General features: G+C 46.9%; 1 protein-coding gene across 2 annotated transcripts in view; it reads left to right on the top strand.

Moving 5' to 3' along the window:
- EFNB1 (ephrin B1) overlaps positions 1-17,956 on the top strand; it is an 80,299-nt gene that overhangs the window by 45,951 nt on the left and 16,392 nt on the right. For both annotated transcript variants that reach the window (XR_009156674.1, XM_058196546.1), the window contains exon 3: positions 10,739-10,831. Coding sequence is in view for 1 of the 2 variants with exons in the window: in XM_058196546.1 (XP_058052529.1) it covers positions 10,739-10,831 (93 nt within the window). In the remaining variant the exon portion in view is untranslated. The remainder of the gene's footprint in view (positions 1-10,738; positions 10,832-17,956) is intronic.

Genomic DNA, 17,956 nt, shown 5'->3' on the forward strand with positions numbered 1-17,956 from the left:
CAGACGCTTCATTACCCAAACTAGCTAACATTATCAGTGCTCACTGGAGGCCCCTGGTTCAGTACCTTCAGTAAGCAGTTTATTATTTTACAACATCGTATTAAGAGGAAGCGATTTTGTGTTTTGGTGTCACCTGGCTTTGTGTGGGCTGGAGGCAGAAAGAAGAGAGCAAGGATTGATTGTGGTGCTTATAAGAGACAAATGCAACTGAAGAGGAATACTCCGGGCATTGCCAAAGTCTTCCTTGTCCATTATGTTCTGGAATGTGGCCTCTTAGGGGTCTAAGCTCCCAATCATCATTGTTAGCAGCCCCCATTCCATAACCATAGACGTGAACAAAAATGTAAGCTCTGCTTCTACTTGTGTCCTGCTGACAGTGTAGCTGATCTTCGGCAACCGGCTGGTGCAAGATACTGATTTAAAGCTCTCCTGGAGGGTTGTTTCTGTGCTTCGGAATTTAATCGGTTGTGTGCTGCTCTTTAAAAAGTCTGCTTTGCCCAAATTGGTCTTGGATGGTTTTGGAAGTTTCCTTGCCTTAGGGATAATTGGGTCTTGTTGTTTTGCTAGGAAGCAAATAGTCCTTTGATCCTGCCTCAAAACACAAAGCTGGAATGAACAAGGCCAAATTCCCAGTATTGAAGCTCAGAAAGTTGAATTCTTCAGCAATTGAGAAGAGGAAGGACAAAGCTGGTCATTAAAAGGTCTCAGTGGCTAATAAAATGGAACTCGGAGGAGAACATCCGGGACTCTCCTATTTAAGCAGGCAAACATTGCATTTCATGACTCCCAGTAATGTCTGTTTAGAACAAAGAGCAAACAATGCAGAGGTTTTGTAGTGAAGTCATGAGGAATCCATTACATATGACGGTGGTTAGGTAACCCTGTGTAGAAACAGACTCAGTTGCTCCTCTGGATTCACCGTTTCAAGACTGGCTGAACAATTCCGGTCGTTCTGGCTTCCTCATAGCCATAAGATAAGACTTGTGGGGCCTTTCAGCCCCACAGGTTGGTATTCACATATATTCGTACATATAACATGGAAATGATACCAAATGTAAAGAGGTGAGTTCAAGAAAAGAGTGGCCTTAGCAGAAGCAGCTCAAAATCTCCATCTTGGATGAGGGGGCTGAACATCTGTCTACACCAGGGGCCCCCAACCTTGGCAATTTTAAGTCTGATGGACTTCAATTCCCAGAATTCCCCAGCTGGGGTATTCTGGGAGTTGAAGTCCTCCAGGCTTAAAATTGCCAAAGCTGGAGACCCCTGTTCTACACAAATCAGTGAAGTTGTAGGTTCAGGAGCTCCACCATGGCTCGGAAAGGCGCTAGGCTTGGCGGCTTCTGTCTGTGCCTCGCATCTGATCACACAGTACAAATAATGTGGCCAAGCTGAGAAATGTCAGTAGCCTCATCAGTGTCTGGTTTCCTCCGCATTTTTTGGGTGTTCCTCTGAGATGTCAGCTTCAAGGAAAGTTGGTTACAGAACCCAAGTCCCGTCTGTCTTTTCCCCTGCATCAACCCACCAAATGAACGGAGAGCTGATTCAGCAGCAGGAGCCATCCGGATGGTTTCTGTGGGTTGCAACTAGAGCCATGAGTCACCCTCTTGGCACGAGGAAGTCCCAAGGCTTCATTAAGATGAGAGAGATCATCTTAATGTTCCGAAATTATTTTTAAATTGCCTGTAGACTATCCATTCCAATTTTGAAATAGTTGAAGTAAGCAATAACTATCACTAACTAGCTAAGCTCGATGCAGGTCAGATGTGATTTGGCAGAACCAGAGTGCTTTGAAAAGTGATCCGGTGGCAGCTACGTTGTGTTGAAAAATACCTTGAATTTTATTTCTGATGAATAGAACTGCATTGATGCCTTCTTGCTGGCTTCCAGAAGGCCGCGCTTTCACTGAGAATGATTGAGATGTTTGAATGCATATGAATGCAGGCAAAAGCTAAGTGCAGTTTAGCGGTGAGCAGAAAGTTACCCTTGAACCTTTTCCTTCAAGGTGCCTTTTGGATTATCCCATTTTTACAGTAACGATTCCTCCCTGAGATTCACACCATTAGGATATATTAGCAAAGGGAGGACTTTTATTATAGAACCAAAATATATATATATATGTCTCCCTTTGCTACCCAAATGCAAGCCTTGAAACTTGACTTCTCCTAATTGCAAAAAGGACAGTAATGGAAAGACGCAGAATAAAATTGTTTAGTGTAAAATAAGCTTGGTTGACTTCTATACGCTTTTCCCCCGTCTATGTTTGTATCAGGTTGAAAGACCAAGGCTTACTCCTTCCTCTTTTCTCATTTCCCTCTCATTTTTGTCTAAAGCAGGGGTCCCCAACCCCCTGGGCTGTGACCTTTTTGGAACTAGGCCAGGCAAGCGGCAGGCAAGTGCACACACGCAGCTCCATTTGCACGAGTAGTGGGCACTCACGTGCGTGCATGAAGCTCCATTTGTGCGAGCGGTGGGCATTTGCACCTGCCACTTGCACAAATGGAGTTTCACGTGCCTGTGGGAGTGCTTGCCTCTTGCACAAATGGAGCTGCACACACGCTTGCCTGCCACTCACACAAAACCATTTCCTTTCTCCCCACCAGGCAAAGCCGGAAAGGTTGGGGACTGCTGATATAAAGAGAAGAATGCATAGTAGGGATTCCTCTTCCCCCCCCCCCGCCTCGCCATGGGTGGCTTTGCCCCTTAAAAAAGACACGACTCAGAACTCCAGGAGTTTAGTGCAGACAAACCTCCAGATTCCCAGCCTTTGTTTAATGTTCTTGCTAGCCCAGCCTTAGACTTGTCATTTTTCATCCTGTCTCTCTCTGCTTTCAGAGAGTGGAGTTTCGCTTCCTCTGTGAATTAGAGATGAAGTGACTGAAGTGTACCTCCTCTTTTTCCAGGAGTGCCTGAAGGTCTCTCAACGCCTATTGGAAGCAACAGCGAATGGGTGCCAAATGCTGTTCAGCAGCCAGCCAGCTGCCTCTCTGAGTGCCTTGTGAGGCTTGTGTGCGTGAGGCATGTGAGAGTAAATGCCATTGTTTTCAGGGATGTGTCTTTCGAAGGGTGAATGGCTGCCGTCTGCATAAAGGAAAGAGAATAAGTCCTTCAGCTGCATTTCTTCAAGAGTGGGAGGGCTGAGTTGGTGGCAATGCGGGGCAATAGTATGAAGAGGTCCTAGTGGATCCCAAAGTGAATCAGAGCAGACAGTGTAGAATAATGGCTAAAAAGAAGTGTAATCTCAGGGTTTGACCACCACAACAAAAAATGGCATTCAGAGACTGGTAATTGTTCCCTTGGAGTTTGCGTTGTTCAGATCCCACGTGTGGTATTGAGTGCCTGTAAAGGGAAGATGTAGGTTCCTGAGCGAGTAGAAAGGGGAGGTTCTAAGCAAAACGAGGCAGCCAGGTGCCAAGATATTAGAGGAATTATAAGCATAGGATCTACAAAAACCCAAAAGGCTGCCATTTCCCGAAAATCACAGCTGTTAAAAGAGAGGTTGGTTAGTCCAGTATTCCTGAACCTCCAGTTCCCTTCTCTACCTTTTGGGAGCCAAAGTTGTTTGCTAGGTTTGTCAGGAATCTGTTCGATCTTCCACTAGATGTAGAGGTTACTCCCATTTGATGTCAGGGTAGTTTTTTGTTGTTGCAACCCATCACGACCCATGGACAACATTCCTCCAGGCCTTCCTGCCCTGTATCATCCCCCGGAGTCCATTTAAGCTCACACTGACTGCTTCAGTGAGTTAAAGTCCCCCATTATTATTGTGGTGTGCTTCCTGCATACTTTAGCTAACTGATGAGCTGTTGATCTACCATATTTCCTCTGTTTGGGTGGGTGTTTTGTAATATTGTATACAGCTATAGAAATGCCATTCAATTTTGTCCTTGTGCTTTTTTGTTTTTTGTTTTACATTTCTGTAGAGCTGTAGTTGTTTCTTATATATAGTGCAACTCCACCTCCTCTTTTATTAGGTGTGTTTCTTTTGATTGTCTGGTCTACAGATTCCTGGTTCAGTTTCCTTGAGCAGTAATCCAGTTGATTTCCAAAAACATTCTTCCCAGTTATTGTGAACTAACCCATCCCCTGCCAGAAAATCCCACCCCTAGCAGGTATTTTAAACCATGGTCTAGGAATCCAAAGTTCTCTCATCAAGACCATTCCTTCAGCCAGTGGTTTAGTTCAAAAGTTCTGCGTTCCTTCATTGGGTGCCTACCTTTCATTGGGAGTACAGAGATAACCACGACCTGTGCCCCCATCTCTTTGGCTTTCATGCCTAGCTGCTCATTGTCTCCTGATACTTTTTTCCTAACTCTTTGTCATATCAATCATCCCTCCATGAAAGAGGAAAAAGGAATAATAATCTGTGGACTTAATTATTTTAGTAAATCTCTCAGTCACAACTTTGATCTTTGTTCCTGGGAGACAGCACACCTCCCTAGATTGATTGTCCCGTCTACAAATTGCTGATTCAGATCCCCTGAGCCACAGTGAGTCTGCTATCACCAACACATGCCTGCACGTTTTCTTATGAAATCGATTGGAGTGGCTTGGATTTTTTCCCCTTCTATGAGTGACACGTCTCTTTGTCTTCATTCAAGGTTCATTTTCTGTTAGTTAATTTTTCCTTATTGTATTCAGTTCAGTTTAGTTTAGTTCAGTTCGGTTTAGTCTGAGACAAAAACAATGTTTTGTTGTTTGTCTCTCAGAGTGGTTAGACTTGTCTCTAGACTTATTCTCCCCCCCCCCCTTAAAATGTTTCAATTAGTTTGCATTTACATTTGAGTATGAAGACATACATGGCACCTATTTTGCAGACTTTTTCCCATGACTGCATATTTTTCCACGTCTTTTTAAAAGTGCTGTTATTTTTTTTTAAAAATCCTGTTCTGTTTTCTTCTTTTAAGCTAAGGAATTTAATTCCTAAATCAATCGTGGCGAGTTGGTGGTGGCAAGTTGGCCATGGCGAGTTGACCTCTTGGGGTTAATGGTGAAATAATCCTTGTTTCAGCTCTTCTTGTGGCTAGCGTTGAGATTCCTTTGCTTCTTCCATACCGCCTCCATTCTCAGCTGTCGCCCTGCAAGTCCCACTGTCTGTCTGATGCTGTCACCCCACCCTCTCCGTCCTCCCTCTCTGCCTCTTTTTCTTTCTTTGGCATTTCTTCAAAACTGATGTCTAAATTATCCCCCACCCCCAATTCCAAATTATTTTATCTGTATTCTTCCTCCTTTTTCTTCTCCACTCCAAACTACTCCTTGTTGTACTGATGCTTACATGATCACAAGATGTTGTAATTGTTATAAATGCAAGCCAGTTGCCAGGCACCCAAACTGGGATTATGTGACCGAGGAGTTGGTGGTTAATCATAATGTTGGGGATGACTTGTAAATCATTTTTTCCAAGGCCGTTTTAACGTCAAATGGTTGAAGAAAATGTGCACTTAAATTGTAGTGCATGTACGTATGCATGTATGCATTGGATGGTTGATTGGTTGGTCGGTCGGGATTTATGGATAGTTAACTAGAAAAGAATCATGGAAAATGTACATGCTAACTGCAACAAGATGCAATATGCGCAAAGATGGAAGGATTCCAAAATACCCACTCTGGAGGGGAATGCTTGGGAAGATGACAAAATTGGCAGAAAATAGCAAAATTAAGTTGCTTGATCAGGGACAAAACAGGAAGTACGCTTATTCGTGATTGGAAACCCTTTATGGACTTTTGGATGAAAACAGAAAAACTGAACTGGTGACTTTATTCTATAATCTGAAAGGATAAAGTATGGGAAGAAGGCAATTATGAGGCAACCTTAAAGAGGGAGGATAGATGATAAATTTCCTCCAGTGAGGAAAATGAAGGATAACTCTGACTGGACGCGACCTAGAGCTGCTATTAAAGCCTAGTCTGTGGTGATAAAAGCTGTGAAAAGAGCATTTTTTCTTTGTCCTTATTGTGGCCACAGGGTGCCGTCCGGTGGCTGTGTTCCCGATCACTCGGTCCCTCTTGGGTGATCGTCTACAGCAGGGGTCTCCAACCTTGGCAACTTTGAGACTTGTGGACTTCAACTCCCAGAATTCCTCAGCCAGATGGCTGAGGAGTTCTGGGAGTTAAAGTCCACAAGTCATAAAGTTGCCAAGGTTGGAGACCCCTGATCTACAGGGCCAAGCAAAGGAATTTTTTCAACTCCTGAGGGAGAAAGTAACTTGGATTCATGCCCACTTGGATCCCATGGGTGGAGCAAGTCCATGTGAGATGCCTGAGGAGAGGTCTTCCCAGTTATCTGAGAGTGATTTGACAATGTTGGATCTGAGGAAGTGGACAGAATCCTTGATGCTGTCAGTTCTACCACCTGTCAGTTCAATCTTTGTCCCTCCTGGATGGTGAAAGCAGGTGGGTTCAGGCAGTGATTGATTAATCTCTGCAGGAGGAGACACATTTTCGGGGGCTTTTAAGGAGTCTTGGTTTGCCGTCTCCTTAAGAAACCATCACTTGATCCCATCTGCATGGACAACTTTCATCTTGTTTCGCATCTTCCCTTTTTAGGGAAGGGGGTTCGAAAAGGTGGTTGCTTGGCAGCTTCAGAGGGTCCTGGATGAAACTGATTATCTGGACCCCTTCTGGTCAGAATTCAGGCCTGGATACAGGACAGGAACAACATTTAGTCAAACCCCGTTTGGAATACTGGGTCCAGTTCTGGAGACCTCACATAAAAAAGAGATTGCTAAAATTGAGCGAGTCCAAAGACGGGCAGCAAAAATGGTGCAAGCTCTGAGAGACAGCCTGGTTTCAGGCCCGGTTATGGGACAAAAACCAGTCTTTGGTGAGAGAGGAATGGGATAGTCCTCGCTCTCCTTGACCTCTCAGCTTCTTTCGGTACCATTGACCATGTATCCTTTTGGACCAACCGTGGGATTTGAGACTGTGCTGTGCTGGTTTGGTTTCTTCCTCCAAGGCTGGTTCTAATCAGTGTTGATAAGGCCCGAGAGGTCCAGCCCACGGCCTCCCCTCAGTCTCTCTCCGCACTTGTTTAACAGGGTGGGATATGATCAGTATGCCGATGGACTCCGCTTTATGTCTCCATCCTGGGTGACCCAAGTAATGCTGTGGCTGCCCTTCTGTGGTGCCTGTGGCCGTCTGGACAGGGCAACAGGTTTCAGCTGAATCTTGATAAGTTGGAAGAGCTGTGGGTGCAGGGCCCTTGGGATCCTTTATCATCTTCAGTTCTGGATGGGGTTGCGCTGGCCGAGACAGACTCCATGCAGAACTCGGGGGTTATCCTAGATTTGCCATTCCTGGTTAAAGAACAGGTGGCAGTTGTGGCTAGGAAGCCTTTGCACAGCTACCTATTGTGCCCTTTTCTGGATCTTGTGCTCAGTCACTCATTCCTTGATCATCTCATGTCTGGATTATTGTTATGTGCTCTGCATGGGGCAACCCTTGAAGAGTATTCAGAAAGTACTGTTGGTTCAGGACACACAGTGGCGCAGACCGTTCTGGAGGCCCCACCTGTGGCACATATAACACTATTGTTAAGTGACTGCACTAGTTGCTGATCTGCTTCCAGGTACAGTTCAGAGGTGTCGGTTATCATCACCTTTAAAACCCTTTATCGATCAGAGATACCTGAGGAACTGTCTGCTCCAATGGCTCTGCTCCCCTCCTCTTTTTCTGGAGAAAAGGTCTGCTGTGGAGCTGGCTGGCCTGCCCCCCCCCCCATGGGTTGGGGAGGTGGGGGTGCAGTGACAGGGAAGGAACCACCCCTGCTCCGCTTGAGCCTGTAGGTTTTGTAAATCTGCACTTAATCCTGTGTAGTTTCGTTTTTCTATATTTCTATTTTATTACATCGTAAACCGCCCAGAATCACTTTGGACAGCAAGATGGGCAGTGTAGTAATTTACATAGTAATCAGTGAAAAATCCTGGCAATTGCATGGATTTGTACGTATTCCCATACATGAAGAGGTGGTGTGGCTTTGTGTTTTTAAGCCCCATTGAGGTCCTGATACTGGCAAAGTGGGGAGCAGAGGAGTTTTGGCACCCCCACCCCCATTTTCACCTGGGCAAGCCAAGAAGGCAGGGAAGGTCTGGAAGGAGGCTGAGAAATGACTGAATTCTGGCGTGCTCTGGCCGGCCATCCAAACCATCTCCTCCTCAGGGACGGCAGGAAGGACATCAGTTGGGGTGACCTCCTGTGCTATGGGGTAATAGGTCTGCATCTTTGGGGTGCCCACAGACTTGTAAATGTTAGTGAGGATAATATATGAAATTGGGAGCCTCTGAAAATGGAGAAGCTTTTGTTGGGGAGAAGCAGAAAGAGAGACCAGCTGACCGGTAGGGCTGAGAAAAATAAGCTGATAGTGAGATATTGGAGGAGGGCGTGTTTTGGGCCTTTTGCCACTTAGGGATTCATTAGTTGTATTCATGGGGGTGGGGGAGAGTTGCATGGTTTCACTTATCGTTTTGGGGGTAGGTGTCTGCTAGCTGTTCTCTTCTTTCATCCACCCTCCCTCTCCCCCACTCTGTTCTCCATTCAAAACATGACTTTGCAGTCAGGAGATCTGGGCCCTGCTTCTACCGGATTACTGGGTACGTTTTCTGCCCCACAGTTGCCCAGAAGACAGGCAAGAGAGAGATGCACGGAGCGGAATTTGTGTGTCTGGCACATGTGGATTTGCACTAGTTGAAATTAGGCCGCTATGCAAGGGCCGTACTGAGAAGAGCCTGGAGCAAGGAAAAAGCAAGCCTGGCCTCCCCTTTCTGGTGCCTTCAAAGCCCCGTCTTTATTCCTTCCTCATGCACCAAATATTTGTGCGCCACGGTTGCTGAAGCAGCAGGCAAGACCTCCTGGGGCGGCATTCTTAAACTGCCCGTGGAAGAAGGGTCACCAATCCTTTCATGCCCAGGTGTGATCTCCTGTGGTGGGCTACAGCCGTTGCTTTCAAAATCCAGATACTGCAAAATTGCACGATTCTCGGATGAAGCTCCATAGCGGAGGGAGGCTAAAATCTTGTTCTCTTTTAAAAAGCTCTTTTTTTGTGCGGTTCAGTGGATCTGCAGGTGCCCACAGAGAACCTGTTGTGAAATACAGGCTATGTGGCGATCTGGCTTCAGAGGGAAAACAGTCATCGGAAGCGCCCACCTTGCACCTGGCAGGACCTCTTGAAGACAGATTCATTGTCTGGGCTCTCACGTGTAACATCCATAAAACTTTCCCTTCTATATCCAATGGCTTCATAGGCCTGTTTGCAAGCCTCGTATTGAAACATTTTGGCATCCTGTCTCCGCCCTGTTTCGATTTCGAATGGTTGCATCTTGCTTTAAATTAAGGGCACTGAAGCAAAAGTTTAGGGTCTCCTGCTTAAGCAGGGGGTTGGACTGGATGACCTCCAAGGCCCATTCCAGCTCTGTCATTCTGTTAGGTACAACTCCTGGGGTCTCCCAACTCCACACACAAGAGACATGCCTTTCGGGGCTTCTTCTAGGGGAGGGGTTTTACGTTTCAGGATCCGGTGGTACTTGCTTTGCTTTATTGGGGTGGGGTTGGAGAAGTTCCTCCCTCTCTGCCTGCGCCCCACCCGGGGCCCCTTTATTCTCCCCCAGGCCTTGCGGGGATGGGTGAGTGGGTGGGTGTCTGCCTGTGCTGCGTTGCTAATTAGGTTGGGTTCTGAGGGGAGCAGAGGAGGCCAGCCCCTCCCCCCCAAATCTGCACAATGGGTAGAAAGGGGGCAGGAAGACAGCCAGAGCCTGCTTCCCCCCACCCCCTTCTTGCCTATTTTAAGAGAGAGCTTGTTAACTGGAGGGAGAGACACAAAAGGACCTGCTCTTTTTGGCATCCCCCTCCCAGGGACTGTCCTAATCCCTTGGAGGGGTGGGGGCAGCAGAGGCTGAAGGCTCTGTGCGTTTGTGTGTGGGGGGAGGGGGGGGCTTTTCTTCCCACACCATGAGTGCCCTGACAGCAGCAGGACAAGCAGGGTCTCCATAATGGGAAGAGTCACTTTTCTCCCAATCTTGGGAGAGCTGAACCCCTCCCCCTTTTTGGCCTTCCAAAAGAGCTAAAGACCCTGGGGGCCCAAAGGGCTGCCCCCTTCTGGAGGTGACTCCTGGATCAGGAAAGGCCCCCCCTCTTCCCTGTGTACTTTGTGTTCCCCTCCCCTTCAACGCCTTTTGAACAGCATTTATTACTGTTTTTGTTTTTTTGCCTTATTATTTTAATGTGTAGTAGTTTTATTGTTTGTAAGCTCTGGACAAAATGGGCCTGGCATAAATGTCATAAAATGAATTAACTAAATCTGGGGCCTCTGAGCTGGAAGGATGCTGAGGCTCTAGGAACCAGCCAGCCGCTTTGGGCAGGACTGGTCCATCCTCCCCCTGCAGAACTGGCCGCCCCTTGGCAGAGTGGGAGTGGGGAGGGGCAGGACTAACTATAGGTGGAGCTTCCCTCCAACTTTCTCCCTCTTTGACCACTTTAGCATTTTAAAGAGAGAATGGCCACCGTGATGGGCTCTGGATGAGAGAGAGCAAGCTTACTTACGTGGGGCAATCTTCCCCAGACAGAGTTATGGCAGCTCTGGGCGGGCGGGGGGTGGGGGGCTCAGGCCCATCGTTCACCTTGTGGGCGGGGTGGGTGGGGGGCTCAGGCCCATCATTTACCTTGCCTCTCGTGCACCGTGGGTGGAGGAGGGGCCCTCACCGTCCTCAACCTTCCACAGCCCTGATGCCTTTTTTCTCTCTCCTTGCAGCCACGTCCAACGGGTCCCTCGAGGGCTTGGAGAACAGAGAAGGCGGCGTGTGCCAAACGCGCTCCATGAAAATCATCATGAAAGTGGGACAGGGTGAGTTGTGCGGGCGCTATGGGTGCCTTCCAGGACCAGCGCGGGTTCTCTGAGATCTTTGGGGCAAAGATGGGGAGATCTATAGAATGATCTGGACTGGAGCTTGGTGTCATGGTAGGAGACGACCTTTGGGAGCCTTGAGTGACTTGGGTCCTTCCCAGAATGACCAGGGGCCTGGAGAGGTTTAGTTGAAGCCCTCCTTGGAACTCCTTCGCATTCCAGATGCTTTTGGCCTAGAGTACCATCTGTAGCTGTCCTTTCTCCAAACTGCTCCTTCCAAACTTCGTTTCAGCTGAGTGGCTGCAGCCCTTGTCTCCAAATAGAAGAGCACCTGATTGATAAGAGGGATTGATCTCTGCATGGTGTAAAATTAAGAATCCTCCCCACCTTTGCGGGTTTAAATTGCCTTGATTCAGGAAGCTAAATAAAAACTCCAAAGGCAGCAATTGTAAATTACAAAGCACTGAAAAGACCTAAAGAGGTGGGGGGGGGGGATTTTGGAAATGCCTTCAGTGCTATCATTTCAGGCAAGAGAGATATTCCAGCTATGAAGCCTTTGAAAGAGCAGAAGAAAGTTGGGGTGCAGAGCCCATACAGGAGAAGCTGGTGTTCAGAAACTGGTTCCAACATTGGAGCCTCCAAAGTAGCTTTGATTTCACTTTCAAGATTTATATAGCCAGCTGATGGCAAAAAAATAATTACCCGTGGAGTAAAGGAAGCTTAACAAAACGCCCTGCATCATTAGATGATTACGAGAGAAGGAGGGGGAAAATAAACCTATTTAAAGCCTCAGAATAAAGACCTTTTTTGCACCCGCTTCATTCCACATGGAAGTTGATGCCAGAGAAAATCGTCTGAAGAAGACCTTTTCCATGCTGGTGCTAATGTCCAGGAAGCCCTTTTGCATGGCCTACAGAAGTGATGTGGCAGAAAACAAAGAAGGGAACCAGGAGGCAGAATTCCAGGCTGAGATTTCAACAAGAAAGTCAGTACAGTCAAAGCAGCATAAGAATTTGCTTAATGAGATTTGCCAAAACTGACTGGCTGTATACATCCTGGACAAATAATATGAAATACAACCATCTTAAATTCTCATAGGAGATCTGCAGTGACGACATATTTCAATCTGATAGCAATTGTGGTAGATCCAATTAAGTAAAGGTACTGAAAACTGGGCTCTAGGACAACCTGCCACGGACAATTCACCACAGTCAACTCATCACGGTCAGAGAGCTGGTTATGGCGAGTTGACTGCAGTGAGTTGACTGTGGCAAGTTGCCCCATTCCATGAAAACTGACATGTTTTCTTGAGGCTTTTGAGAAAGTCACTTCTTTGTAGACTTTTAAATGTTGGTTAAAACCAACATTTGAGGTTTTTCTGGCCCAGTGGGATGGGTGGGGCTTGGTTTTGTAAAGTTAATGTGGCCACTTCTGGGCTGCAAAGGAGACCTAGGATAGGAAATGCTTAACGGTATGGATGCCATGATGCCGCCAGGGTCAAGCGCTATTTCCTGGGTTGGGGACTGTAGAGGGGAAATGGGAGCATAGGAGCCTTTGACTGCTCACTCAAGGGAACCCACAGGGCTTCTGGGAAAGGCAAAATGCTGTGGAAGTGAAATGGGTGATTGGAGGGGAAGAAGGACACCTTGGAAAACGAGCCGAGGAGACAAGCAGGGGAGCCCCCCGACACTTTCCCACAGTCCTTTTGAAGATAAGCAGGTGAGGCCCAGGCTTGATTTCTACCAGGGCTGAATAGCAGCAGACACACCTGGGATGAGGGGCTTGGTGCGCTTGCTAGCATTAGCTGATTGACGGGTTTCTTTCTTTTCAGCTTATTCTCTCCTGGCCCAAAGACAGATGGAAGGGTAGAAAGTTTTTTTCCTGGTCTGAAGCAAAGCCCCACAGCCTTTGGACGGGTGGGATCATGGGGCATGTTTGCTTGGCCCATACAGTGCCAGCCTTTTTGATCACGGGAGATCCTTGTGTCTCTTTGACAGAATGCTGTTGGCTATTGAGAGGCCAAGCATTCCATGAATCCGAAGGCCAGTGTTTGTCCCTTGGCAAATAAACTACAATGCGTGTTGATTGAGGACATGCACATAGGAGCCATGATGGCGCAGTGTAGAATGCAGGATGGCAGGATGACTCGCTGCTCAATGCCAGCAGTTCGATCCTGACCAGCTCAGGATTGACTCAGCCTTCCACCCTTCTGAGGTGGGTAAAATGGGGACCCAGATTGTTGTGGGAAACAGGCTGATTCTGTAAACCGCTTAGAGAGGGCTGTCAAAAGGACCATGAATCAGTATATAAGTCTAAGTGCCAGTTCTGTTGCTACTCTGGGCTCTGAGAGGCCCAGAGATGTAAAGAGGAACGCCTGTGCCTGAGGATGTTGAAGAAATACCAACCTCTGTGCAATTTTAATTGGTTCGTGTTCTTGATGCTGGAAAGGAAGAGTCAAGTCTGTGCAGCTATAATTCTGTGGTAAAATCTGAACAAAACACAGAAGCTTTAATAGGTTTAAGTTGAAGGCGGGTGGGACAGATTTGTAAAAGCCAAAGGCTCTTAGAATAGGGAGTAGTTGGACCTCTGAGATGAAAAAGTTCTGCCTTTCTCAACTGGAGAATAGAAGCGATAGGCAAATTCTGATTTTGTATGGGTTCTGTTTGGCAGGTCTTTTGGTCTACTGCCTGCCTGTGAGCAGAAAAATAATTTATGTGTGATTTCCAAAATGGTTGGGTCTTGTCTTTGCTTGTTTTGGCTGTGTGGTGTATATGTGTTTTGATATTAAACTTGCTTAATCCCCCGCTCTGTCATTGCTTGAAATCAGTTTGGGGATTGTTTTCAGTCCAATGTTGGCATTTTTGCCAACATTCTAAGAAGGGAAATTGGAGAAGGGAGTCTCTGCGAGTTGAATTGTACTATCCCTACAGTTTTTTAGACAAGGTTTCTCAGAAGTGACTTGCCATTTCTTCTTTCCCAGGGCTGGGTAGTGTAGTGATTAAAGTGCTGCCTTTGGTGTGGGAGTCTGGGGTTCAAATCCTGGCTGCTCTCTGCCTTAGACCCCCTGAAGCTTCACCTACCCACCTTAAAACATGAAAGTGACCCAAAACAGGAGAGCCATGCTGGATTAACAAGGCCTCCATCAGGTGTTGAGGAGCCAGGGCAATCCAATGATATGTGGGAACCTGGGGCATCCAGAGGACACCAGCAAGATGGCACCCAAAGATGAGCGGCTGAGAGAACGCCTGAGGCAGCAGCAGATGTGGGAGGAAGATCAGGCAGAAGACATGCCATGGCAAGAATAGAACCTGCCTGGAATGTACCATTGACAGATGACTGAGATGTAGACGTTGGGAAATGCTACCAGCGGCTGCAAAGGGCTGGACTAAAAGAGAGAACTGAGGCACTGATCACAAGAGCAGACACTAAGCACCTGATTCATGGAATCAGGGACCTACCACACTAGACAGGATCCAAGGTGCAGACTGTGCAGAGGGGCCTCAGAGACAGTCCAAGGTGCAGACACTCTACTTACACAACCAAGTAGCTGGCATTGGGCACAGGAACATCTGTATAGAATATGGGCTAGACCCTCCTGAGTTTAAATGGGAGAACCCACAGAAGATCATGGAGAATAAGAAAGCTAAGATCCTGTGGGATTTCCAGATCCAGGCAGGCAGGCAGGCACTGGCCAACCAACCAGTCATCATGGTAGTAGACAAGGCCCAGAAGATAGTGGAGGTGATGGACGGAGCAGTGCCAAGTAACAGCAACATCTGGGAGAAAAGTAGTATGAGAAACCGGAGAAATAGCAGAGCCTGAAGGAGGAATAGAAAGGATGTGGAAGGTCAAGGCCACAGTGGTGCCAAGCTGTGTATGTGTGTGTCTGTCTGTCTGTCCGTCCGTCTGTGAGTGGGCTGCCAGAGTGCAGAGTGCAGGGCAGCCAAAAGGCTGGGCTGAGGGCAGCTGAAGTGCCCCCTGCAGTCATAAATGAGGCTGGCTGTCAAGGGACAGAATTCCAAGAGCCCTGGTGGCACAGTGGTTAGAATGCAGTTGTTAGTTGCGAAGTCGTGTCCGACTTTCACAATCCCATGGACAACGTTCCTCCAGGCCTTCCTGTCCTCTACCATCCCCCTGAGACCATTTAAGCTCACGCTGACTGCTTCAGTGGCTCCATCCAGCCACCTCGTTCTTCTTTTGCCCGCAATCTTTCCCAGTATTAGGCTCTTCTCCAATGAGTCCTTCCTTCTCATTAGGTGACCAAAGTATTTGAGTTTCATCTTCAGGATCTGGCCTTCTAAAGAGCAGTCAGGGTTGATCTCCGCTAAGACTGACAGGTTTGATCGCCTTGCAGTCCAAGGACTCGCAGGAATCTTCTCCAGTACCAAAGTTCAAAGGCCTCAATTCTCTGGCGCTCAGCCTTTCTTATGGTCCATGCAATAGAATGTAGTATTGTAGGCTAATTCTACCTACAGCCAGGAGTTCGATCCTGACCAGCTCAAGGTTGATTCAGCCTTCCACCTTTTTTGAAATCGGTAAAACGAGGACCCGGATTGTTAGGGGCCGTAGGCTGATTCTGTAAACCGGTCAGAGAGAGCTGTAAAACACTGTGAAGCGGTATACGTATAAGCCTCAGTGCTATTGCTATTCTGATCCCATGGCCACTGGGGCTCTGCAACACTTGGAAGTTCACGGATCAGGCATAGATGCCATTCATTCAGCCCTCTTATAACTTCATGTGGTCATTAAGCGAGGACTGCTTCTAACCATTTGTTAAAACAATCTCCAGGTATACATTGGAGACTAGAAGACCTTCAGGGTCCCTTCTAGCCCTGTGATTCCGTGACCTGGTAACTGACTAGGAACACTTGCCACCTCTTTGCTCCAGCGTAAGAGTCAGGAGGGCCTGCCCCAGAACCAGGGGATTTCCAGATAACCTTTAACTCGGGTGAAAGACAGAAAAGCCAGGCCAGCCATACCCCCTCTTGTTCTGGTTCTCCCGTTGTTTATAGCTGTGCTACTCAATCTCCTGAATGCTTGTCTTATAAATTTGATAGGATATCAGAGAAGTTTAAAGTTTTTATCATTCAGTGTGAGATATGCGAGACCAAGTAAGTTTCCCAGAGGTTATTCTTAGATGGAATTTATACACAGGGAAGAATTTTTCAGATCGAAATGCCAAATGCACAATTTCAATTATAGATAATAGTGACCTCCTTCTGGATTATGAGGCCAATTTTGTGCTTAAGCCACAATCTGTTTTTGAAGGCCTTGCCAGCTGGGAAATGCTAGTTGTTAAACTTGCTGATTGTGCTAAGATTAAAAACAGAGTGCAGGTGTAGTTAGCTAAATTTAAATTTTAGTTCTAGAGATGCAGGCTGGAATTAATTGGCTTTAATTGACCTATTTAAAGGAGGTTTATCTGAGGAATTGCAAGATTAGCTAGTTTGACGGGCATAGTAGACATTTCAGAGGAGCTGAGCCAGCGCTACATGAAGACAGGCTGAAGGCCAGAACAGCTGGAACTGGATGAGGACGAGGAAATTCTCTTCCCTCCAGACTCTCCCTTCCATTCCCCCGGTTTGGTTTGGAATTCGTAGCAAGTCAGTTCGAAGAAACCCTCATAGAAACATTCTTGGTCTGTTTATATCAGAGGCCTTCAAACTTGGCAGCTTTAAGATTTGTGGACTTCAACTTCCAGAATTCTCCAGCCAGCCAGCTATGCTATGCTATGCTATGCTGGCTGGAGAATTCTGGGAGCTGAAGTCCACAAGTCTTAAAGCTGCCAAGTTTGGGGGCCCTTGGTTTATATTGTGGCCTGTATAGATATTTTGCACCTGCACCTTGTCCCAATAAACTGCCTCTCTCTGACTTCCTGGGGAGGTGTCACTCTGGTGGAAGTACAGGTAGTCCTTGACTTACAACAGTTCATTTAGTGACTGTTCAATGTTACAACAGCATTGAAAAGTGTGACTTATGACCGTTTTTCTACGATTGCGACCTTTGCAGCATTCCCATGATCATGTGATCAAAATTCAGGCGTTTTGGCAACTGGATCATATTTATGACGGTTGCAGTGCCCCTGGGTCACGTGATCCCCTTTGGCATCCTTCTGACAAGCAGAGTCGATGGAGGAAGCCAGGTTCACAGTTACAACCAGGTAACTAACTAACTTATCAAATGCAGTGATATTCACTTAAAAACTGAGGCAAGAAAGGTCGTAAAATGGGGAAAAAACCTCACTTAACCAACGTCTCACTGAACAGCATAAATGTTGGGCTCAATTGTGGTTGTAAGTCGAGGGCTACTTGTATCGGTCCTTTTTCAAGCAAGAAACCTGATTTTTCAGTAAAAGGCCTCCCTTCTGAGACAATTAAGTGGCTTTTAGAATCCTGGCATTTGGCTGCGCTTGTTATCCTTTGCCTACTTCAGACCTGCGTTTTTTTGAGCTTTAGTGTCTGATTATTTTATTGCCTGATCCCCACAATCGCCCATTAGCAAATTTTACGATTCTACTCGACTTCTCCTCTGCCTGTTCCCATTGCACTGGGGGTGGATTGGCTTCCAATTTTTAATTTGCAAATCGACTGGGCAATACTGTGTTTCCCTGTCTTATATTTTTTTGAACCCTGAACTAAGCGCTTGGCCTTATTGCCACGTGCTCAAAAGCCCGATTGGGCTTATTATCAGGGGATGTCTTATTTTGGGGGAAACAGGGTATAGATCCATTACTAATAATGCCTAAAGCAGGGGTCTCCAACCTTGGTCCCTTTAAGACTTGTGGACTTCAACTCCCAACTCTGGGAGTTGAAGTCCACAAGCCTTAAAGGGACCAAGGTTGGAGACCCCTGGCCTAAAGCATTGTCTACAGAGTTTAGGACTCTTTGTTCCTCTTGCCACTGATCAACAGAAAGTTTTATCTGTTTCACCTGCCGAGTATTCTGATGTGGCTGATGGGTTTGGAGAGGAAGAAACACATCTTTGTTCTTCTCACCGTGCTAACTTTGACTGCAGGCGCTGGAATCACTGATAAATGCAGGAAGCACATTTATTTATATGACTTAGTTTGTTTAAAATGGGAGTGGGGAACTATGGCCCCTTTGTGGACTTAATTCCCCGTGCTGG

This window comes from Ahaetulla prasina, chromosome 11, assembly GCF_028640845.1.
Source record: "Ahaetulla prasina isolate Xishuangbanna chromosome 11, ASM2864084v1, whole genome shotgun sequence".
Lineage (NCBI taxonomy): Eukaryota > Metazoa > Chordata > Lepidosauria > Squamata > Colubridae > Ahaetulla > Ahaetulla prasina.